Raw genomic sequence first — 25412 nt, forward strand, 5'->3', positions numbered from 1 at the left:
TCCCACTTAGCAGATGTCCTTATCATACAATGCTATCAAAATGACCAACTCCCCCCCTTTTTATTTCTCAGTTCTACTCACATAACAACAGTGGACGAACCCTCAACACTATCCTCTCTCAGTACTGCCATGATGTTCTCCCTAATCGAAAACCCAACTCCTTCTCCTCTCCTGCCTCCCCCCTCTATCTTTCCTATAGCATCTGTACCCCGGCACATGGAGCTGCCAGCCCTGTCCCTCCCTCAGCCATGCTTCTTTGTTGTAAATATTTATCAATCCAGTCGAAGATGATTCTGTGGAACTGCACTCACTTCTCAGCGAAGGACATCATGTGAGGCGCCAGGCCTAGCTTTGTCTGTCTCCTAGCAACGACGGTGGGTGGGAGTCCATCCGGGTGACACCGGCAGGGGCGGGGCTCAGCGTGAGGGGGTGGAGCTGTGGTAGATGGGATAGGATTTTTGGTGTGAGGGGGCGGGGCGGAGGTTTTGGTGGGGGGAGGGGCCTGGGTTGTCGGGGGTCCGGTGGCTGTGACTGTTTCCGCTGAGGGTCCCTGCGGACGTTGGGGGGCGTGGCCGTTGTCGGGGAGAGCGTCGTGGAAGTGGGGCGGGTCCGGGGGCGCGGCGGGGATGCTTTGGCGTCCCGATGTTCATGGTGTATGGGCGGAGCTCAGTGCGAGTCACGGGGGGCTGCGGGGATGGGCGGGGCTAAGCGCGGGACGGAGCTCGACGTGTGGCACGGCGGGGCCAAGTGTGGGACGGGGGCCAAAGACGTGGTGGTTGTGACCTGCAGTGTGGTGGGAGGGGCGGGGCTGGGTGTGTCGGGCGAGTCGGTGGGCGTCAGCGGCGTGGCCTAAGGAGGGCACTTTGCCCGGACTTTGGGGGTGTGTTTGTAATTTTGCTTCGGGTGAGGAAGTCGGATGTGACGCGTGTGCCTGGTGACGTGGCGGCCGTGGAGTTTGGGGTTGTGTCGGGAAGGTGGGGGAAGGGGCCGTGGGAGGTCCGGGAGGGTAGGGGCAGCCGCGATGCTGGAGATGATGGCAGCGGCAGCGGCTCAGGGCAGCTCGGGATCGGCCAGTGGCTCCTCCGCCAGGCTGGAAGTCTCCATCGACGGCCTGACCCTGAGCCCGGACTCGGACGATGTAGAGCCGGAGAGCAGCAGGCAGCGGGAGGCCTCGGCCGCACACCTTCACTCCACAGCAACGGCGGCGGCAGCAACAACGGCGGCCGAGTCCGGGCCTGGAGCAGGCTTGGGTCTTGGAGGTGGATCGGGGGGAGAGAAACAGGACGATGGGGAGTACACACAGGTCGAGGAGATGGAGAAACGATGGGGCTTCAATCTGAATGAGCTCCACTGCCTGGCTCTCAAATTCTTTAAAGGTACAACTCCATTCCCTCAGCAAACGCATTCTCATTTCTGAAGAAGGGTTACTGGACCCGAAACGTCAACTCTGATTTCTCTCCACAGATGCTGCCGGACCTGCTGAAGTTTTCCAACAATTTCTGTTTTTTCCTTTCTCACTTCTTGTCGGATTGCTAGGTCTCCTATCCTGTTAATGGTAGAAATATATTTATTGTGGAAAAGTACAGTACAGAAGCACGCCAAAGAGGCCATCGGGATTTGTACCTATTTGGTTTCCTGTTAGTCCCACTCCCTTACTCCTTCCACATATCCTTGCAATTCTTTTTCCTTCAGGTATTTATCCAGTTCTATTCGCTGTGATATTAATGAATCTGAAAACCTCACTTCTGGTTATTTTATTAGTGATCAAAAATCTGTGTCCTCTGGTTACCAACCCAATGGAAACAGTTTCTCCTAATTATCCACACGCCTTGTAATTTTATGCCTGTCCATTAAGTTTCCCTATAATCTATTTGCCTCCTATTGGAGCAATCCTAGTTTTAGTGTCTCAATTGTACAGTATAGTTTGCACAAAAATGTGTATCTGTAAATATTAAAGGCACTATTTAAATGTAACATGCTTCACTGTAATTATGAACTGATTTCCTCTGGTGTGTTGCAGAAAGTTCAGATCAAATGGAGTGTTTGAAAGGTGTGATTAGAATGCTGAAGTGTAATTGACCAAATCAAAGTTTGGTCCTTGCTTAATTTATTATATTAAAACATCCCCATTTATAATGCCAATTAGTAATGTAACTTTGCAATGCTGCAACTGTCCCATTGGTGTCAAAGGTATCTTGTTGGTGTAATTATTGGTTGATGTAGCTTCAGTCATGAATGTGCATATAATGGGGAAAAGTTAACAGGACCTGTAAAATAATAGCATTCACTTAAATATGCAAAATATTTTGTGTACTTTTAAATGCTTCATAATTCAAAACATTTTAAACTTTAAAAAAAAGTCTTCCGTGGCTTTACCCTTCTCCAATTTCATATCCTCCTCCGTCTCTTCAAATCTCTGATCTCTGCACTCTTTTCTTGGTCTTTTTGGCATCTCGCAAAAGGGTAGACACATGAAAGTGAGGTTTTTGCTCATCTAGAGAAGCAGTTGGGCCCGAGTAGCCTGTAGCTGTTGTAAATTCATTGTTAAAGGTATTGTGTGAAAGTAACAACTGTTTATTCTGTTGGCCCTAGCCTTTAGAACTGAATGAGATTGGAGAGGATGTTTCAGTCACTGTTTTGTCTGTAACTTGATTAACTGACTTAGACAGATTCTGTTTGGGTTGTATAGTTCTCCTTTCCTGCCAGCTTGAATGTCCTGATTCTTGATGGGTCAGGGGATCTCCATAGAAGAGAGGTTAAGTGATCATTCTTGAGTTTGAGCATGTATAGTTAGTATGACTTGTTAGACTTGTGTTTGCATGGAGATACATGTAAACCTGTCCTAACTCACCTGAACTGTTGCCAGTTTCTATTCTAAAGTGTACACTTTGGTTTGCATTCCGCTCAGCCCGCCAGACAGTTGGCAGTACTTGAGTCATGTGGAATCATCCCGGATACGCTTGCTGCTTATCTGAGCAACAGAAATTAAAAGTGCCTTGCATAAAAGTATGACTCCTCAGAGGGCTGTACTGCTAGTACAGTACTGTTTGCAGTGTAATCAGTATTGTAAAGTAGTCAGAGGTGCTCTGATCTGTTCAAACACATTCCTCACTGTTTGCAGTTTATGGAGGAAGGTTAGTGTGCACAGCTTTATAACAAGTCATAGCTATAATAAAACCACATGGTTCGTTTTCTGATGACTGTCGATGGGCCATAAAGGATCCGTGTGAGTGAAGGAAGTCAGGCTTAGTTGTCTTTCCTTCTGCTTCCTCTCCCTTCCACCCTAGTCCATTTTGACTACTTCATACATGAAGGTTGAGCTCTGGTACCTGCGAGACCCATCCTCTCAACATGAGTCAGCACCTTCAACCGTGAAATGGATTGAGTAATATTTGTCTTTTCTCTTCTGTTATTGCTGAAACATTCCGATTGCATTTAAGCACAGCAGCTTCCTGCTTCCTAAAATGTTACTTTGTAGTTCCTAGTTGTTTTTCAATGGTGCTAGGAGCGGTTTGATATACACTTACAAACATTTTCTTCACTAGCTGCACAGTTACAATGCAAGCTTGCATTTTGCCACTGAATGTGGTACACGTTGTACCAGTCTCTGGCCTCTCTTGTTTCGAATGATCCTTAATCTCATTCTTGTTTTCAAACCCTCCAAGGTCTCCCTATCTTGATAATCTCCTGCAGCCCCACAAAAGATATTTGTACCCCCTCATTAGAACCCTTGATTTTCATTGGTCCATTGTTGGAGGTGTGTCTTTCGCTTCCAAAGCCCTGAATTCTGGATTTTTTTCTAACTTTAAGCCATCTGCCCTAATATCGTTTTAAGGATTCAGTGTCATATTTGGTTTTCTGACACTTGTATGGTGTCTTGGGATATTGATTATGTTCAGTTCATCTTAATAAAGGGTGTTTTTGTTGTTGCAATATATGACCGATTTAGTGATGTTGTTGACTTGCTTGCCAAACTGGCTTGTCCTCATTCAGACGTTTCGTCACCATGCTAGGTGACATCATCAGTGTAGCCTCCGATGAAGCGTTGTTATTCTACTCTGCTTGGAATCAATACTGTTTGGCTCTTTATGGTGAGTAGAGTCATTTCCGGTTTTGGTCTGGTTTACAAAATACCATGCAACGACTGCCGCAAACATTACATCGGACAGACACGAAGGAAACTAGCCATCAGAATACACGAACGTCAGCTAGCAGCAAAACGGCACGACAAGCTCTCTTTAATATGGGTACACTCGGACAATGAAGGCCATCAGTTTAACTTGGATAAGGTAACCATAGTAGCCCAAGCAAAACGTAGACACGCAGAGGAATTCCTAGAGGCATGGTTCTCCTCTCGTAATGCAATCAACAAACATATAGAACTGGAACCCATATGCAAACCCATACAGATCAAAACCGAAAATGACACTACTCACCATAACAGACCGGACGGTATAAATTTCAAATGGAGTAGAATAACATTGTTTCATCGGAGGCTCCACTGATGATGTTACCTAGCATGATGATGAAACAAGCCAGCTCGGTGAGCAAGTCGCCCACAACCCGATCTACAGATCTTTGCCAAAACTTTGACCAATTTAGTTCTGTTTGTCTGCTGGTGCATGGTTGAATAACTTTTTTTATAAACTACAAATAAAAGGTTTTGAAGATGTACTGGATTGAGGCAGATGTGGTTTAAAACAGAAGCTGCCTTAAACATCCTGATTGAAATTGTTGGAAAGGTTTCTGAGACTCCTGATCAACGCTAGAAGTTAAATTGTCAGGACCAACAATTTTTAATGTGCCTGTTGTCACTATGTGCGAATAGGGGATTTCGTTATCCTGTTGCTTGCCTTACGAGGTCCCATCTGGGTGTGACATGTGATATGTGTCAGTGAGCTTTTTGACTTGACAGTGTATTTATCAATTGATGGTCATATAGGTGTGTTCTCCAGTGCAAGCCATAAGTAGGCATGAATAACTTTTGTTTTCAGCACTACCCACGTTCAGGGCACTGAGACTGGTAATAAAATTTTCTAGTTAATATTAATCACTATAACAGTGTTTGGAGGAGTAGGCTATTTAGGCCATTCAGCCCTTCAAACCTGCTCTGCATTCAGTCACATTGTGGCAGATTTACCCCATATCACTCAATTCCCTTCATAGAAAAGCCGATCAGATTCTGTTAATATACTGAACGTCTAATCTTCCCTCTCTTGGGTAGAGAATTCCAAAGTTGCATCACTCCTTGAGTAAAGAAATTTCTCATCACGACTAAATTGCTGGCCCCTTAATTTGATACTATCCTCTTGATTCCCATCCAGGGGGTACATCGCCTCAACATTGATTCTGTCAAGGCCCTTAAAGAGTTCACCGTTCATTCTCTTAAACTGTAAGGAATACAGGTCTCATCTGATCAGGATCTCATCATAAAATAGTTATTTCATTCCTGGTATCAGTCTAGTGAACTTTCGTCGAACTCTCTCCCAGGCAAGTTCAGGTGTGCGCTCACCAAAGGCCTGTACAACAAAAGAAAATCATCTTGCTCATATGCCACCACTTCTGTAACAAAGTCTTTCCTGTTTGCTTGCTGTTTGACATGGTTAAGTATTGTGATTTTTATATAAGCACACCTAGCCCACATTTCCCTGTCTCTCCATTTTGAATAGTTTTCTTTCCTATTTTTCCTTCAAAATTGAATAACTTTGAATTTCCCAATTTGATATTCCATCTGCAATTTTCTTGCCCATGCAAGTCTATATCATTTTGCGACCAGTATTAACAAAACAATGACCAGATCATCTTCGACTTTTATTGTAAGAGCCTATGGTGCAGATCTTTACTTCCATGCTAATTGTATTGCAAATAAATTATACCTCAATATGCCACTGGTGGCAACAAGCACTGTAGAAATCTAACTATATGTTTTAAGATTATGTAAAATGCAATCTAAATATGAAAGCTGAGGCTTCCCTGGTGTGTATGGTTCAGAGCCTCAAATAGGAACAGCATGTATTTAGCATGTGAGTCAGGGATGAAGACTACAACATTGCTTTTGTTGACCGCATTTCACTTAACGCTGCTCTGAAATGGACTCACCTACCAATTGTTTTCCACATAAGTCTGATTGTCCTGTAATAATTAACAGGATGTTACTGGGATGAGGGTTTCCTGTTATAATTATAAACTAGTGAAATTAAGACTTTTTATTCCAGAGCTGAGGAGGCTAAAGCATGACCTCACCCCTTCAAGGTTATGAATGGTTATGATATAAATAGTCAGATTATTCCCAATGGTCACCATGAGAGTGATAACAAGAGCAAGTTAAGAGAGCATTCAGTGGAATGCATACCTTCGCTATACTATGTTAACTCAATATTAATGCAATTATCAAGCTCTTGAGTGTTTTCTTTGTTTATTCTGTGATCTCAAAGCTGAAATAAGAAATCTTTTCTGTATGAGCCTCCATCTCACTCTGGAGGCTACAGGTTAATCCATGTTCAAAACCTGCTGTGAAAACTCTGCTTACATTTTGACAACTGTGACCAATTCTTTGCAACAGCTGAGAAGCTTCGAACATTCTAAACAAAATAGTCCACAATATTTCCAAAAAAGTGACAAATTTCCTCATCTCTTAATGTTATTGGGTCCTTCATTTGAAAGAAAAACTCAGAATCTGGCTGTACATCTCTTCCAAAAGCTAATCTGTCTTCCTTGAGCCATACCCTATTTGTGTTCTTTGTTTAATTGAAATCTTAGTTTTTGAGATAAGGTTATTTTTAGACAAATAGAAGTAAAACCACTTCCAGGTAGTTAAAAGCAAAGATTTGATGAAATGTTTTCATGCCAAAATGGTTAGAATGTTAAAATCTCTGACTCGAGCAGTGTAAATCAATGTGTTTAAAATAGGATTAGGTATTTGAACAAAAGGAATATTAAAAGGAGGGAGAGTGAAAGGTATTGAATTTGAAAAATAACAAAAAACCCTATCTTCATTCTGTAAAGAAAGAACCGTGCATTTTTATAGCACTGTTCAAAAAGCTTTCCAGTCAAAGTAGCATTTTTTTAAAGTATAAGATAGATGGACAACCCACCGTCTGGCTACAATTCGAACACTTCCATTTTGGACATTCTGTCTGGAAATTATTTAGGGATTGCATTGTAGAAAACTTGATAAGATCATTGAATCTGTTTTACAGGTTCCATTGCTGGCTGCAGATCAGAATGATCTGTTCTAATCTTATTTCAATGATCTTGCACTCCACAACATTGTATTTTTTCTGAGTGTTTACCTCTGTGCTCCTTAGCTCATCCACTTTGCCTTCAAAAGTCCCTTGTGAAAATTTTAGTTTTTATCTTAAATTGTTACTGACTTACTGACGAAATGCAATAGTCCTCCACCATCTATCTGTTCATATTTGTTGACCTAGTCTTTTAAATTCTGTCTCTGGTTGATTCTAAGAGTCTGAGTAATTGGAAGCTACCTTGAGAGGGAGGAGGAACTGGCGAAGATCTGATTGCTCTCGTTAGAGAAAGTTAAGAGATCTTAGAAGTATTCAGAGATCTCAAACATCGGTTTGGTTAGTAAAACCAGTAATGAGGAAATATGAATTTAAGTAACTAATTAAACCTTTGCACAAAGTATCACTACTAAAATAGATAGGGCAAAGCTGTTTCCTCTTGTAGGGGGATTAGCAGCCTAGGCAATGATGTGTACGTTCCATAAAGGAAAGAATAAAACAAATGAGCCAGAGATGAGGTATGAAAGCAGCGGACTCTGTTATGACTTAGCACCCATAGATGCTACAAAACCTCCTTAAAGTTAGTTTCCAATGAAAAATATTTTAGAGGAAATGTGATTTTTCCCTCCACATTCTTTCAATTCAAGTCTTTTCTGTAAAGCTCCCAGTCAAAGTGGCGAGTTGAAGTACTCTTCAGCCCAACACCGATCACTACGAAGATACAGTAAGGTCATTTCTCTTACTCCTAGAAAGATCACAGGTTCAGGATTGTGAATGACAAGTTTAGGTGCCTTAGGATGTACAATTTCAGTATTTTCATGGATTATTGACTTGACAGCACATTAATCAGTAAAACAGCTATAAATAAAGTGCTGTGATGGCACTACAGAAGTTCCCACAAGCTGATGTATGCATTTGTGGCCATGACAGTTTACTTCTGTCTCTTTGGGTGGAGTTTGAGTAACTCAGCCTTCCTTCACCCCAGTCTGTCTGCCCCAAAAAAATCATTGATGGGTCTGCTTCCCCTCCACCCCAACACCATGTACTATCCTTTTGTCTCAACTGAAGGTACATTGGGCATGCACAGTTACTTACTTGCACAGTTTCTGTGACTTTTTTTGAAGTGGGAAGAAATTGATGCTTAGTTATCAGGTCCTGTTGGATCTATAAACTTCACGGGATGTGCCATGGTCCTGTTGCAGGAGCTCCAAATTGCTTGCCCCAATTCACAATTTTCCTTGTTCTGGTATGCTGGCTTTGTTTTCTAATTTGAAAGTTAAACTAAACTGGAAAGCTCTGGGGTTTAATTTATTGCAATCTTCCATGCAAAGCATTTTAATTTTCTCTTAGTATCTTCTGCAGTGCTGTTATCACATTGGTCATAAATTTGTCATGTCCAGAGAAAATGCCATTCATTCCTTGGTGCTGTTTCTCTTGAAGCATTGTCAATAACACCAGGTCTCTGATTTGTGTTAATCCAGTTTTGAAACTGCAGAAAGTGCATCACCTAACATAGGAAGTACAATAGAGTCGTAGAGCTGTACAGCATGGAAGCAGACCCTCCAACTCATCCATGTCGACCAAATATCCTAAATAAATTTAGCCCCATTTACCAGCATTTGGCCCATATCCCGTTGAACCTTTCTTATTCGTATACTCATCCAACCCTGGCACCATCCTTGTGAATCTTTTCTGAACCACAACATCCTTCTTATAAGCAGGGAGACCAGAATTGCACGCAGTATTCCAAAAGTTACTAGCACAATCCAAGATTTGAGTCTCCTTCTGTACCAACTTGGTTACACTAGAAAGTACTATAAGTGGCGTTACCAAGGTAGTCTGATGAGGGAGCCATTTGACCCATCTTAATTTGCCTAGCTCAACTGACCCTACCCCACCAAACTTGCAGCAGCACAGATGGCATTGCCACTACATTCATGGGAATCTACCTCAAGTGCATGAGAGCATTATTCTATCAGTCTTAATTTTCATAATTTCACTAATTTAAACTAGGGTCCCCTTGTCCTATCCCAGTAGTCCATGGCAAATTGACAATGATTGTCCTTTTTGTTAATACAAAATAATAAAATGAAAATGTCCTGAAGAAGGTTCACTGGACCCAAAACATTAACTCTGCTTTTTCTCCACGGATACTACCACACCTGAGTTTCTCCAGCAGTTTGTTTTTGTTTTTTGCTTATTGTTAGTCATTCCTGCTAGAGAGTAGCGTAAGTGGAGGAAATCTCATGACTGACTTTAGTGACCCTCTGATTCCCTTACAACCATACCCTACCTAGGGTAGAGTTAGACTGATAAAGTCATGGAGCTGTACAGCATGGAAACAGACCCTTAGACTCAACTCATCCATGCCGACCAGATTCCTGAATTAATCTAGTCCCACTTGCCAGCATTTGGCCCATCTCCCTCTAAACCCTTCCTATTCATATACTCATCCAAATGCCTTTTAACTGTTGTAATTGTACCAGCCTGCACCACTTCCTGTAGCAGCTCATTCCATACATGCACCACCCTTTGTGTGAAAAAGTTGCCCCTTCAGTCCCTTTTAAATCTTGCCCCTCTCACCTTAAACTTTTGCCCTCTAGTTTTGGACTTACCCATGCTGATTTTCTGAATGAAGAACAGTAACTTGGGGGTGGTGTTCTTACGGAGGAAGAGAGAAGTAGCGCGTTGAGCATCTGTTGGCCACTGGTCAACTCCCCACATCTCCCTCCTTATGTTTCTGATAATGCTGGTTCTGTTTCCTTTGTAGTGGTATCGTGCCTCTACCGTACTCCTCCAAAAGCCCTCAATTTTAAAGAGCAACAGAATGGGCCTGATTAAATGGCATAGGAATGATGGATCAAATTGTCTGTATTATTCCACAGTTCATGGCTTTGGAGAAGAGATTGTACATGTCACCCTGTATTTCTGTACTTGCAGTCCGTCTGTCATGGTGGCACTCAAAGGGGCTATTCATCCTGCCTTGTCTTTGTCTGAAAACTCTCGTGTTCTAACTGAATTGCTGTACTTTCAATGGTTGACTATGAATGATATAAATTCAAAGTTTTCTCAACTACTTCTTCCCAGTGGGTGAAAAGCCCATTCCTGAGTCACAGAACACTACAAATACCATCTTCATTGTATGACACATGTAAGGAATAGCACCACCAGGTCTTTTACAAAAGTGAAGATTCGCAGATTATCCTTTTCAAATTTAGATGCTCCAAAAATTTGTCACCAGTTTTATCTATTCCACATCGTGCAAACTGTGACCCTTACCAATGAAACCACAACAAACACTTCTCAGTGAAGGCTGACTTTGAACCAACGCACTTCTCTATTTACTCATATACTTTTGAGAAGGATTCAACAGTGACAAGGAGCTCAGTTTCTGAATGTTCACACACACACCCGTTCATGACATGCTGAAGCTCAGAGACTGAAGTTGGCGTGATTTTGCTTTGGTTGAGCAGTTTCCTGTCTATTCTGTAGATTAATTCCATGCCTCCATGATATTTAACTTGCAGAAATATATTACCCATCGATTGGGATTGGAAGTGAGTCATCCTCAATCCCAAGGGACTGTCTAAGGCAATTAAATTATATACTTTCAAAATTGTTAAATTAAAAATGAATGAAGCTATCTACCTTGATCAAATTATCCCTTAATCTGTCTGACCAGTGCATTTTGACTCAACACACTTCTAAAATCCCAGAAAATGACTGAAATAGTTTCATTTTATTTTTCCTTTCCCTTCCCCCCCACCTCCCGCCCACATCTGAATTTGTATATTCAAAATATCACTACCTGTAGAACTTTGTGCTCCATTCTAAATCTAACCTTTACAAATGCTCAGCTTGGTGTTCTTTGACAATTCTGTTGCTAATTTCATGCCTTTTAAGAACAAGCAGAGGCTTCTCATTGATAAGTGACATTTAGAAAGCTTTGTGAAAACATTGTGAAACTTGGTGCTTTAGGTCTGTTGATGAATTAGACAATTGAAATGGATCTCGGGCTCAGATGTGCTCTGAATTGTGTGCATTGTCAGGTTTCCTAGACACTGACAGTTCTGAGAATATTGAACAGCAGCAAAACATCTTATGTTACATTAAGAGGTGAACTATCACTGGACACTAAGCTTTTGTGATGCAGTGGTTTTGTTACTGGACCAGTAAGCAAGACAAAGCTTATGTTTATCTAGCATCAATCAAAACTTTAGAGGATCATAAAGTGCTTTACGGTGATGAAGAATAGGAAATGTAGCCAATTTACATACAGCAAGATCTGGCAAACTGCAAGAAATGGTAATGACTAGATATGGGGTTGTTGTTTGTTGCAGAGTAATTATTGGCTATGAGAGCATGGAAAACACTTGTCTTATTTTGAAACTATACTACAGATCTTTTTTGCCCATCTGACGGGGAGGTTAAACTCTGCTTAATGTCTCATCCAAAAGATGGCTCCACCACCAGTCCTGCATTGATATGCCAACCTAGACTTTGTCTTAAGTCTCTGGAGTGAGATGTGAATCCATTATCAGTTGCTTTAGATGTTGTTCAATCTCAATACCTAGATTGAAAATTATTTCAAAAATAATCTTAGGTACTGTATTTGTAGTAATGTTCAAATATTCCCTACAGAGCAAGAAAGAGTGGGCAAAGTGTAATGTTCTGGGTGGGGGCCTAACAACACAAGAATTCATTGTAACACTGTAAGGAATGCCTTACTGACATTGATTCTTGTTGGAGAAGTTGCTGGGGGAAATGCAATTCCAAACTACCACCACGCTGTATGTAGAGGAGAGTTGCTAACTTCACTCTTCTAAAATCTGGTTGTACTTTTGAAACTATTCTCCCTCATAGACTTCTTGCATTGTTTCTCCCGTTCTTCCCGGTTTCCCCTTAAACCTCCTGAAAGAGAACAGTAGAGTGTTGGAGAGGTAGAAAAAGGTATTTTAAAAAAAAGCTGTAACATTATCCAGACCCTCCTTCAAGCCTTTGTTTTCACTCATACATAAAAATAATTAAGGTTAATTTAGACTTTGAGCCCTCTCATGATGTGACCCACAGATCGACTGTTCTTGCATGCTCTGTCTTTCAGGATCCGATTATTAGGACGATTGGAAACTCAAGCATATCTCTTTGACTCTATGTGCAAAAGCAAAGTTTGGGGATTAGTCATTTGCCTCCACCCACCTATGTATAACATTAACGGAGCTTGGTTTCAGTGCTTTGCTCACTCTTTCTTGCTCTGTGGGGATTACAGTCAAAGACTGTTTATCTTGGCATCTAGCAGAAGTGAAAGGAATTGGTTAAACCTTTGTGTTTCTCTGCCATTTCCTCTATTGTGAGGATGTGCTAGTGTTCACTTAGTAAATATCAATTGTGACACAATGGGAATTTGCTACTTGCGGAAGAGGTAAAGGACTTGAGTAATCACCACCGGCCTAGGGCAAGGTGTAAGCAGTACTTGACAGTTGAGCTTCCAAAAAAAATGTTGCTTTCATTACTGTGAACTATGGTAATTGGTGAAGGCCAGAATGTAAATAAAACAGCGGACAGGTCCATTGATTTGAGAGTAATTTTTTTTATCATTCCATTTGCAGAAAAAGACGGTAAAGCTTTCCACCCGACATATGAAGAGAAATTGAAATTTGTCGCCCTGCATAAACAGATCACAGTTGGTCCTTGCAGCCCTGATTCTTGCCCGGAAGTTGGCTTCTTTGATGTTCTTGGTAATGATAGAAGGTAATTGTGACCTAATAGAAGTCTGAAATAACAATTTTCCCAACTGTAGCATTCACCAGATAACTTGATCTATCTTAAACAAAATGCTGTGATTTAATTTCTTCTACTTAATGGAACATTAAGTGAATTTTAATGTAACAATTGAATTTTAAAGTCATGAATACAATAAACCTGGAAAGCTAATGGGTTGCAAAACAGAAAATGTTGAACCTATAATGAACAATGCTGTACAACATTTACAATACAATATACTATACAGTACAATACAGCACAGGAACAGGCCCTTCAGCCCACCAAGCTTGCGCCGATTCCTAATTCTTATTTAGACCCACTACTTGCTGCCCCTATGCAGTTTCTACCCCTCTGTTCACCTCCCGTTCATGTGTCTATCAAGATACGCCTTAAACATTGCTAATGTGCCTGCTTCCACCACCTTCACTGGCAGTGCGTTTCAGGTACCCACCACCCTCTGGGTGAAAAATTTTCCCCACACTTCTTTAAGTTTGCCCCCTGTCTCCTTGAACCTGTGTCCTCTGGTGGGTTGACCTTTCCACCTTGGGAAAAAGCCTTTGACTATCTACACTATCTATACATCTCATAATTTTGTAGACCTCTAACAGGTGGCCCCTCAGCCTCTGTCTTTCCAATGAAAACAATCCAAGTTTATCCAACCTGTCCTCGTAACCTAAACCCTCCAGACCAGGCAACGTCCTGGTAAACGTTCTCTGCACCCTCTCCAAAGGATCTACGTTCTTCTGGTAGTGTGGCGACCAGAACTATATGCAATATTCTGAATGTGGCCTAACTAAAGTTTTATGCATCTATAACATAACTTGCCAACTTTTACATTCACTGCCCTGGTTGATGAAGGCATGTGTACTGTTTGCCTTCTTGATCACCTTATCCGCCTGTGTTGTCACTTTAAGGGATCTGTGGACCTGGATGTCCTGATCCCTGCAAGTCAATGCTGCTAAGAGCGCTGCCATTTACTGTATAATTAGCACCTGAATTTGATCTTCCAAAATGCATCACCTCGCATTTGTCCAGATTAAACTCCATCTGCCATTCTCTGCCCAAATCTGCAGTCTATCCTGTTGTATCCTTTGGCAATCCTTGTCACTATCTGCATCTTTGCCTATTTAGGTGTCATCCACAAACTTACTAATCATTTTTCTCCAGATCATTTTTATATATATTACAAACAACAAAGATCCCTGCCCTGATCCCTGTGGACCACCACCAGTTACTGTTATCCATTTTGAAAATCAACCTTCCAATGCTACTCTCTGTCTTCTATGACCAAGCCAGTTTTGCTTCCATCAAACCAGCTCACCCCTGATCCCATGAGACTGCATTTTGTACCAGCCTGCCATGAGATACCTTAACAAATGCCTTCCTAAAGTCCATGTCCTCAGTGTCCATTAGGACCTCCTCTGAGAACAGGAGCAGTGATGTAAAGTTCCATCCAGAAAGCTGACCTGACATTTTTTTTTTTTTTTTACCTCCTTTTAGGTGCTATGTATTTGATGTTCTCATTTCTGAACTCCCTGAATTCTGATCTCTTGCACAGTCCACATTTTCATGCTAGCTCTGTTGGCAGTCAGCATTTTGCTGAGTTGGTCCTAAGCTGTGGAACCTTCCTCCACACACCAACAACCCCCCCACTTCCTCCATGCCCTGAATGTGCACATACACAGGCCCGCCACAACCCCACATGTCCCCATTCGTGCATCCCCAAACGCATGCACAAATGTTCATGCATAGGCAGAACACTCTTCAGAAAGTCTTAATTCTGCCTCTTTGTCTCATAAGCTTTTTCTGATTATGTTCCACTATTTCATTATGTGGCTTAACCAATCTTCATTGTTTTCCTGTGAATTGCTTTGGGCATTTTAATATGTTAAGGGTGCTACATAAATACAAGTTGTTGATTGAATTCCAGGGATGGCTCAGCAACACTTGCTGTAGATTGAGTGGCATACAGTGGGCTTCTGAGATTCCTCCTATCAAAGATTAGCTTAACTTTTGTATTGTAGGGCAGGCACATCATACAAGTTGAGCTTTCACCATCACTGATTAACTCATTGACCAACTTGTGTCCCTCTGCTGTGCAGATCAGACCCTTGACAAAAGCATAATACTGCAAATGATGGGAATCCTAATGATAACTGCAAATGCACAGCAAGGTGGTCTGCATCTGTGGAGAGAGAAAAGAGTTCGTTTTTCAGATTTATGACTTTTCATTGTTTCTGTTTGGATTTGTCTCCTCAGATGCAAGCTGACATTAACTGCACTTTCTATTATTTTATGTAAAATCTTTTAATGTATTTTTCTGTTCCTTAAAAGAAAATACTTGTGGTTTGTGCCTTTCTATATAACTTCCTATCTATTTCCTAACCCTAGTGATGTGGATGTGCCAGTGTTGGACTGGGGTGGACAAGGTCAAAAAATCACACGACACCAGGTTATAATGCAACAGGTTTATTTGAAGACACAAGCTTCTGGAGTCTCGCTCCTCCTTCAGGCATCAGTGAGAGAGGTGGCATCAGACACAGAATTTATAAGCAAAAGATGAAAGGGTCATAGAACTGATGCGAATGATTTGAACAAACCTAAGATGGCTGTAGAATCTTTAATCAGTTAGAAAGGATTAATATGCAAATTTCAGAGTTTCTTTCAAGGCACTGCCCTGAGATAACTAAAGGTTTTATCAGCTCCCTCAGTATACCAGAGGTGACATCCCAGGTCAGACAATGCACTTTGGGTATGAGGCCTTGTTTAGAATCTGGCAGTGTAACAATTTGGAGTCAGACTTGTTTTATTTCCTGTGTGTGTGTGTGAGAGACTGAGAGAGAGAGTGATTGGTGGGTGGGTGGGTGGGTGGGGTGGAGGGGGAGAGAAGGGAGAAAGAGACCTTCAACCTCGGATCTTGGGGTAAATGTCATCCAAGGCAGACTTCGGGATGCGCATAAACATAGTCGCCGGGCAGAGGCTGATAACCAAGTTTGGTACCCAGGAGGACGGCCTCAACGGGGGTCTTGCGTTCATGTCGTACTACAGGTGACTCCACCACACTATACACCCTCTCATGCACACATACACAGACCCTCATACACACACCCTCTCTCTCAAGCTTGCACAATTGCACACGCACGCACACACACTCGGCCCCTTCTCCTGTCTCTCTCTCGTGTGTGTGTGAATTTGCATTTGCAGATGCGTTTTATTTTGTTCAAAAAGCACACAATTTGTAGACCATGAACGTGGCATTTTATAAATTTCTGCTTTGGAAATAAAACCAGTTTGACTTGAAGTTAATACACAGCCAAATTCTAAACAAGGCCTCCCACCTAAATGTTTGACCTGGGATGTCACCTCTGGTATACTGATGGAACTGAGAAAACCTTTAGTTATCTCAGGGCAGTGACTTGAAAGAAATTCTGGAATTTGCATATTAATCCTTTCTAACTGATTAAAGATTTAACAGCCATCTTAGGTCTGTTCAACACATTTGTATCATTCTATGACGCTTTCATCTTTTGCTTATAAATTCTGTGTCTGATGCCACTCTCTCAATGACACCTGAAGAAGGAGCGAGCCTCTGAAAGCTTGGGTTGTCAAACGATCCTGTTGGACTATAACCTGGTGTCATTTTTGTCCTAACCCCTGGCTATCACTTTGAATCAATGTCAGAAAGTTATTGGTTTTCAAGTCCAACTCTAGACCTTAACACAATCTGGGATGATCCTTCAGTTGCATGCTAAGGCAGTGCTTCTTGTTAGAGGTGAGAGGTTAAAGCAAACCCTTAGCTGCCCGTTCAAGTTGACATAAAGATTCTATTTGAAGAAGAGCGGTGTTTCTACTTGGTTGCTTTCTGGTTGAAAACCATTCATATCCTGTGAATATTATGTTCCGCTGTGTAGCTTGCAAGTGTATCTTGCAGTCTTTTCACAACAGTTACTCATATACTGTGCACAGCCCTGTGCACCTCTGCCGAGTAGTGCATTTCAGAAGCTATTTAACTTTCAAGTCCAACTCGTCCGACTGTACTGTGTACTATTTGTTCTCCGTATTCACAAGATAAATAAAGTTGAATAACTTAGTTAGACCTTACAATTTCCTAATCCCCTCACCATCAATCGTCAGCTTATCCCATTTTATTGCTAATATGAATCCAGCGATTTTTTTTTTTTTTTTTTTTGTCACTACTTTATCCTTGTTTGTCACTGCTTGTGAAGAACCGCTCAACAATCGTTTGTTTTTCAATCTGTTTGCATCTGGGTTCTAATGCCCTCATCCTTACATTTTAGTTTGAAGTCACTTTTGTTTGGATCTCCTTTTTCATTTCAATTTTGTGTACATCGTCACTTCAAGTCATCAATTTGACTGCGTTTCAGCAAGTAATTTGTCTGTAATTGTGAATTTGTATATCCACTAGGAAAAGAGGATGCACAAAAATTGGAATGTTCCAATTTTTTTTAAAAGTCTGTTTTTCTGACACACTCATTTGATCAAAGTATCTCTGGAGAATACAATATTCTCTTTTGGCTACCTTGCAACCCTTTTAGATCCCAGGTCATATTCAGTGCATCAGGAATGACAAACCACATTGCTGGACAGAAAATAATAATCTCCATTATCTTGGTTTGTTTAAGTTCTCTTATCAATAAATGAGACTGTAGATCCCAAAGATAGCAGACTGACCAACTCTGACTAACAGCTAAGATTCAGTGCTTGGAGGATCTTCAGATTTGAATAAATTGAATTTTGATTCTGCCTCATAAAGCAACTTTGTCTCATTGAGCTATTCAAAAACAAGCAGATTGCTGACAGGAGTGACCAAACAATTGACAATAAGTAAATGTATAAGCATTTTAAAAGACCTTTAGTATAAGGAAAAATGATGTATTTGTTTGCGATAATTTTTAAATTCATTCAAGGGTGTTGCTGGCTATTAGTTCCCTTCCCTAATTGCCCTCAAGAAGGTGGGAGTGAGCTGCCTGCTTGAAGCACTGCAATCCTTGGGATGTAGGTGCACCCATGGTCCTGTTAGGAAGAGAGTTCCAAGATCTTGAGCCAGTGAATCTAATTCCAAGTCAGGGTGGTGTGTGGCTTAGAGAGGAACTTGAAGGTGGTGATGTTCCCAGACATCATCTTCCCTTGTCCTTCAGGGTGGCACTGGTTGTGGGTTTGGAAGGTGCAGTCCAGGGAGCCTTAGAGTTACTGCAGTGCATCTTTGTGCACACTGGAGGAAGTGAACATTGAAGGTTTTATAAGGCCTGCCATTCCAGCGGGATCGTGGCATGCTTGTTGTGTTGTTGGAGCTGCATTCGTTCAATCAAGTTGCGCATATTCATCATATTCCTGACTCAGATGGTGGTTGGACTTTGAAGAGATAGGTGTAAATTACTTCCCAGATAACTTCTTAGCTTTTGTCCTGTTCTTGTAGCCATCATGTCTGTATGACTGGTTCGGTTCGGTTCGGTTCAGTTTCTGGCCAGTAATAACCCTCAGGATGTTGATAGTGGGGCAGTACTGATGCCATTAAATGTTAGGGGCTGATAGTTGAGTTCTCCCTTGTTGGAGTTGGTCATTACCTGGCATTTGCATGGTGTGAATGTTATTTGTCATTCATCAGCCCAAGCCTGGATGTTTTCCAGGTCTTGTTGCATTTGGCTACTGACTGCTTCAGTGAATTTGCATATGTTCGAATTCCAGCACACCAGGTTGAGTATATTGATGTAGGTATGAATGAACATCAGTTGAGGTGTTTGCTTTATTTAGCTTTCATTCAGTGTTCCTACTCAATGTCTGACTCTGGGATGGGAGGCACAGAATGTGTTGTTAGGGAGTGCTCTCTTATAAAACAATAGAGTACAGTTGATTCTAAAACAAGAACCTTGCAAATTTGCTGGAACACTGCCGGATCTGGGATGTAGTCACTGTCAAAACACTGAAATTGAGAGGTGACCTGAGAGAGTTGTGAAATGAATTATTGGGGTTGGCATAGAGAAAATGTAATGACTCAAAACTAGTAGCCATAAAGATAAGGATTTTTAACTAATAAAACCAAAAGGGAATTCAGGGGAGTCATCTTTTTCCGGAGAGTGGTTAGAGTGTGGAACTTGCTATCACGTGTGGAATTGAAATGAGTACAGGTGCATTTAAGGGGAAGTTAGGTAAATCCATGATGTGATATGAGATAGACGGTTCTGCTGAAAGGATGAGATGAGACAAGGCAGAGGGAAGCTCAGCACAACTCAAATGGCTAGTTTGTATTATCATTGCTGAGTAATTTTTAACAGAGAACAATATATTCCTGTGTAGAGAACAATATATTTCTGTGCTGAGAACTGGAGTTAACATTTCAGATCACTGATCTAAATATTAACTCCGTTTCTTTCTCCACAGATGCTGCCAGAGAGCTAAGTATTTCCTGCATTTTGTGCTGGATGAGAGGCCCAGGAAATGCACTACTTTGCTGGTAGAATGTTAGTGTTGCTTTGGTTTTGTGGCTGTGGGTTGACTGATTAGTGGAGCAACTTTTTAAAATTGATTAACTTTTGCGTGGATGAAACTGAGCGTTGAACCCAACATCAATCCTTTGTGTGTTGATGTGAACCACCAACCCTACAACAGTGGTTTTCAGACTTCTTCAATTCAGACTTTACAAAATTTGATGCATCTTTAGAAAATCCCCTGTCCCAATTTAACCATAAAAAAAACACCAGCTGCCCACAGGATATCTGGGCCTTTGTAGGGTTGTTTTTATGTGACTTTGAAATAAAAACAAAGTGGATTACAACCGCAATGAAGATTAAGGAATATAGAAATCTCAAGATGCTGCAGGGAATGCTAGTCTTAAATAGGTAAAAGTCTAGCCTTGCCAGCCTGCTGTAGTCCAGAGGCCAGTTTGAATACCTGTCCTTTGTGTCTCATGCACGATCTGTGTTTAAGGGGGAACAGGAACTTGTATTTTCAGCTGTATGCTGCAAGCCCAGCTGTATTCTATTTCTGAAATACATTGTCATTTCCTTTCTTGCTGTCTCAAATCTCCATCCTAGCACTAATCATGGTCAAACCTCTACTTTCCAACATCTTAATTAGTCTTATTTGCCATAAGCAGGCAGAAGGGAAGAAGGCACAATTGGTCACCAGGTGTGGCATTGGGCTAGATACTCAACTAGACAGCTGGTGAACCATGATGATTCTGCACCTTCCAGGGAGATGTTATGATAAGCATGTTGGATTTCAGCACTTTGAGTGTACAGCTAACATTTCAGAACTATGGATGGAGAGCTGATGGTTGCTCCGGTTGCATTTTATTTCCTTCTGTGGCCTATGTGGAGATGAGCCACAGATCAGCCGTGATCTCATTGAATGGTAGAACAACACTGAAGGGAAAAACAGCCTATTCCTGTTCCAGTGTACCCCTCCAGTCCATTTTGAGATTACACCCTAAGGTTATACTGAAGCTGGCCAATTGTCACCTGCAGTATTCTGAGCAGAATTTAGCTGGACCAGCCTTTAAATACTGTGTTGACGAGAACATGTCGAAGGCTGAGAATTTTGCAGTGAATGGCTGATTTCCCAAAGCCTGTCCATCATCTGTAAGGTAAAACTCTGGTGAAATTATATTCCATTGTTAAGCCTTGAATTTAAAGCTTGTTGCATTAATGATCATGCAACTGTAATAAAAACCGATCTGATACATTAATATACTTCAGGGGGGAAAAAAATCTGCCATCCTTACCTAGTCTACATGTAACGGCTGACTACTAACCACTTTGAGCTGGCCGAGGAAGCAGCTCACTTTGAATGCAGTTAGAGTTGAGCAATAAATGCAGGCTAAGACATGCTGCAACACTGGAGGAGGCCAAGGACGGACGTGTTGGAGGGGGAGTTTGTGTGTGTGTGTGTGTGTGCGCGCGCGTGCGCGCGCTGGGGGGGTGGTTGGAGTTGAAATGGGCAGTGAATAGGAGATTAGGCTGGCCTTTACAGGCAGGCCAGGCAGAGATGCTCCGCGGCCATTATGGGCCAGGCGAAGAAATACTAGCCTAGCGATGTCCTAAGAACAAATAAAGGAAAGTGCTCTGTATTTCATACTCTTTGTTCTGTAGGATAATCCACAACCAAGTTATTTGTGTTGTCTGATACTAACTTAAAAGCCAAGAGATTAGAGATCGCAAGAATTGGGAGCAGAAGGAGGCCATTTGGTCATCCTATTTGCTCCACTTTTCACACATTAAGGCTGTTCTGACTGTTGCTTAAACACCACGTTCTTATCAGTCCCCATGACCCTTGACTCGCTTGTCAATCATATCCAGTGAACTTGGCCTTGAATATATTCAATGACCTGGTCTCCAGTGCTGCCTAGAGGTAAAGTTCAAACACTAATGACCCCTGAGAAAAAATTCCTCCTCATCTCCTTTAATGTTGGACTCGTTATTTTTAAAACATGCCCCTAGTTGTCTCAACATCGATACATGTAATCCCCTTCAGATTCTTGTGTTTTAGTAGTATCACCTCTCATTCTCATGCTAAGCCTTTGATCGTAAAACATACCCTTCATCCCATTAACCAGCTGGTGAATAGTCAATATATTCTTCGAGTAAGGAGACCAAACTGTGTACAGTGCTCTAGGTGCTGCCTGATCAATCCTGTTGTAATGCTTCCCTGCATTTATACTCCTCAGTGCAGCAGAGGGAATGAATATGCTGAGCCTCGGGGGTTCAAGAGGTAAGGCATGATTGATAAGCTTGAACTTTGGTAGTGTAAATGGAACTTGCTCCTCCAAAGGACTGGATACTGGGTTAAATTGAAACTTTCAGCTCAGTGCAATGTAGATACTTAGTTAAGGGTGAAGGTAAGACAAGGTCCCCAAGGAAGTCAGCAGCACCTAGAAGAGCAGGTGAGAGGAGGATCTGAAACAGGAAGTCAGCATCATCTGGAGGAATGGGTGAGGTGATGACCTGGAGACAGACGGTCAGCATCAATAGAGGAGCGGGTGAGGTGACATTAAGGATCCTTAAACAGGCAGTCGGCAGAACCGAGTGGAGCAGTGGTAACAATGACCCTGTGGCAGATAGAGGCCAAACTAGATTTACTGGAGTTGATTGGAATTGGCTCTTACCGTAGTACAGAGAAAGGGGATAGCCACTTGCTGAGTCTGTGGTAAATGTTAAGGTCTTAAAATTTTACATTGCACATAAATTGGTGGGAAAATTGATAAAACGTATATTATTCACTGACATGTTGTCTTATCATCTAATTTAATTCATTAGGGATGGCAGGATAAGTGATCTGTCGTGTCTGCAGTGTGAGAACTCCTCAGTACTGTTGTGATCTAGAGCAAACATGTTTACAGCAAGTGTTTGAAGTTTGTACAGCTTCGGTTCAAAGTTTGAGCTGGAGGCTGAACCGCAAACGCTGACACATCAGAGAGGTGGAAAATTATGTGGATTCTTTGTACCAGGAGGTATTCACACACACAGATGAGGGTTTTTTGATTTGGTCAGAGACAGGAGAGTGTGACAGAGTGAGGTGGGTAAGGGAACTGAGCGTGTCGTCCTCTGCGATTGTCAGGTAGGTCTGAGGTTCTCTCCTCTTTCAGTGAAAGTGGGAGCTGCAGGGTGGATGAGAAAACCGACCATGGGGCAGGAAAGCCATTCAAGTGGGGCAGCGACAAGGCATGTAATATTAGTGGTGGCATTGACTCCATTCTCTGCAGCAAAGAGTCCAGACAGCTGTGTTGCCTGGTGCCAAGTTTGAGGATATCTGCTCGGGATGGAAAGGAACTTGCAGTGGAAGGGGGAGGATTTAGTCGTCCAGGTAGGTGCCGGGAATATAGGTAAAACTAGGAAAGAGGTTCAGCGTTGAGACTGAGGATTGGCATTAAATTACAAACCAAAACTTTAAAGGTTAGTATCTCTGGATTATTACCTTCTCTAGTAAGTTGACATCTACATCAATGGTGCTGAGGTGGGAATGGTCGAGAGCGTCAAATTCCTAGGAATGACTATCACCAACAATCTGTCCTGGACCAGCCACATTAATGTGGTGGTCAAGAAAGCGCAACAATGCCACTTCTTCCACAAGAGGCTAAGGAAATTCTGCATGCCCGTAAGGATTCTCACCAATGTTTAGAGATGTACCACAGAAAGCATTCTATCTGGATGCATCAAGGTTTGGTATGACAACTGAAGAAGGGTCTAGACCCAAACCGTCAGCTTTCCTGCTCCTCTGATGCTGCTTGGCCTGCTGTGTTCATCCAGCTCTTGGTATGACAACTGCTCTGCCCAGGACTGTAAAAACTACAGACCTCTGAACACAGCCCAGATCATCTCACAAGCCAACCTTCCATTGACTCCATCTACACTTATCGCTGCCTGGAAGAGGCTGCCAACATCATCAAAGACCCTTCCCACCCTGCTTATAATCTCTTCCAATCTCTTCCAACCTCTTCCCTCAGGTAGAAGATACAAAAGCTTAAACACACATACCAACAGGTTCAAGACAGCTTCTTCCCCCTGTTATTAGACTTCTAAATGGACCTCTCAAATTTCAAATCTAATGTTAATATTGCTTTTTGTGCACCTTGGCAGCCGTAACTTTGTTCTAGCATCCTGTGATCTTTGTATGTTGTGATCTGCCTGTACTGCATGCAAAACAAAACCTTTTCACTGTAACTAGGTGCATGTGATAATAAACTAAATCAAATCAAGCACTGGGTCCTTAAAATTAGAGATGAATACATCATTCTTGTTAGACGAGGGAATTACAGGTTATCGGGGTTAGATGGGAATGTGGAATTCTCAATACCAACAGATCAGCCGTGATCTTATTGAATGGCACAGCAAGCTTGAGGGGCTGAATGGAATATAATTTGTATGTTTAGAAAGGAGCTATGGATATGGCTTTTCTGATGAAGGGTCTAGGCCCGAAACGTCAGCCTCTCTGCTCCTATGATGCTGCTTGGCCTGCTGTGTTCATCCAGCCCTGCACCTTGTTGTCATGGATATGGCTTGACCAAATTGGAGGACAGAGTGGGCTCAAGGAGACGTTACTGTTGCTGTGTTGGTTTAATAAGAGATGTTTCTGAGGGATCCAGTAGAGCTGCATAAGCTGCTTTGTGGCATGGAAAGCATTCTTACTGCATTACTTTCAGACATGCAGGGATAAGATGGCACAAATTCACTGCTGTGAATTTATGGATTTATAGAATCCCTACAGTGTGGAAACAGACCCTTCGGCCCAACAAGTCCACACCGACCCTCCGTATCCCACCCAGACCCATACCCGAATCTACACACCCATGAACACTATGGGCAATTTAGCACAGCCAATTCACCTAGCCTGCACTGTGGGAGGAAACCGGAACACCCAGAAGAAACCCACGCAGACACGGGGAGATTGTGCAAACTCCGCACAGTCACCCGAGGGTGGAATTGAACCTGGCGCTGTGAGGCAGCAGTGCTAACCTCTGAGCCACGATGCCGCCCCAACAGATGCCAGGAAGTGTTGAAACAAAGTCTTATTAAAGCCAACACATTTGGATCCAATTCAGTAACAACTGGTGCTGTAATAGCAGGTAGTCTTTAGAATGATCAGTTTGCTGGAAATGAAATCTAAGTGCAGGTTTCTTCTTGGACTTGCTTTGATCCAACGTTATTACCAGAGGCACTGTCTTTTAGAGAAGACATCCAACTAAATGCCTATTCTGTTGACAGAATGGATCTTAAAAATGTTGTGCCACTACTTTAAAGAACTGATTTAATTCTCTTTGCAAGCCATTTCCTCAACCTAGTTAAATAATGGAGTAGCTCAGATCAGGCTGCACTTGGGTAGCTTTCTTTCTTAAACAACAGTGTGAGAGATAGATTGAATGATCAGCCATATCGCTGACAGGTCTTTAATGTCTTGACTACTTAAGTGATTGCAGTTCAAAATAGCCCATTATATTTAAAGTAGTTTGTGACACCCAAAGTTTGGTAGGACCCTGTATGAGTGCATGTATTGTCTTTTCTCACTATGCTAATGTTTCTCATCAGGAGAGAATGGACTGCCCTGGGCAACATGAGGAAAGAAAGTGCCATGGTGGAGTATGTCCAGTTGCTGAACAAATGCTGCAGTCTGTTTGAACCTTATGTCACATCCCATAAAATAGAGAAGGAGGAGCAAGAAAGGAAAAGGTAAGAGATGTTGCCTGCCTTTTCAGAATAGTGATTTAAGAAGGAGCTCATAATGCTTATATAGAACAGTAGGTCAAATGATGTAGGATGGATATTTATCTGCACTGTTCAATCATGTGTTGTCAGTAGTTGCTCTGAGGTAGTACTCTCACTGGAGTCAATAGACTTTTGATTTCAACAAGGTCATGACTGACCTACCCCACGCCTCAACTCCTCTTTCATGTCAGATTAT

General features: G+C 42.1%; 1 protein-coding gene across 1 annotated transcript in view; it reads left to right on the plus strand.

Annotated features, from left to right (window-relative positions):
* Positions 1–831: 831 nt before the first annotated feature.
* The window catches only part of acbd3 (acyl-Coenzyme A binding domain containing 3), a 38820-nt gene continuing 14239 nt past the window's right edge, over positions 832–25412 (plus strand). The window contains exons 1-3 of the mRNA XM_048597444.1: positions 832–1376; positions 12848–12989; positions 25040–25180. Coding sequence (XP_048453401.1) covers positions 1022–1376; positions 12848–12989; positions 25040–25180 — 638 coding nt within the window. The 5' untranslated portion in view covers positions 832–1021. The remainder of the gene's footprint in view (positions 1377–12847; positions 12990–25039; positions 25181–25412) is intronic.

The sequence above is a fragment of the Rhincodon typus genome, chromosome 5 (genome assembly GCF_021869965.1).
Source record: "Rhincodon typus isolate 14 chromosome 5, sRhiTyp1.1, whole genome shotgun sequence".
NCBI lineage: Eukaryota > Metazoa > Chordata > Chondrichthyes > Orectolobiformes > Rhincodontidae > Rhincodon > Rhincodon typus.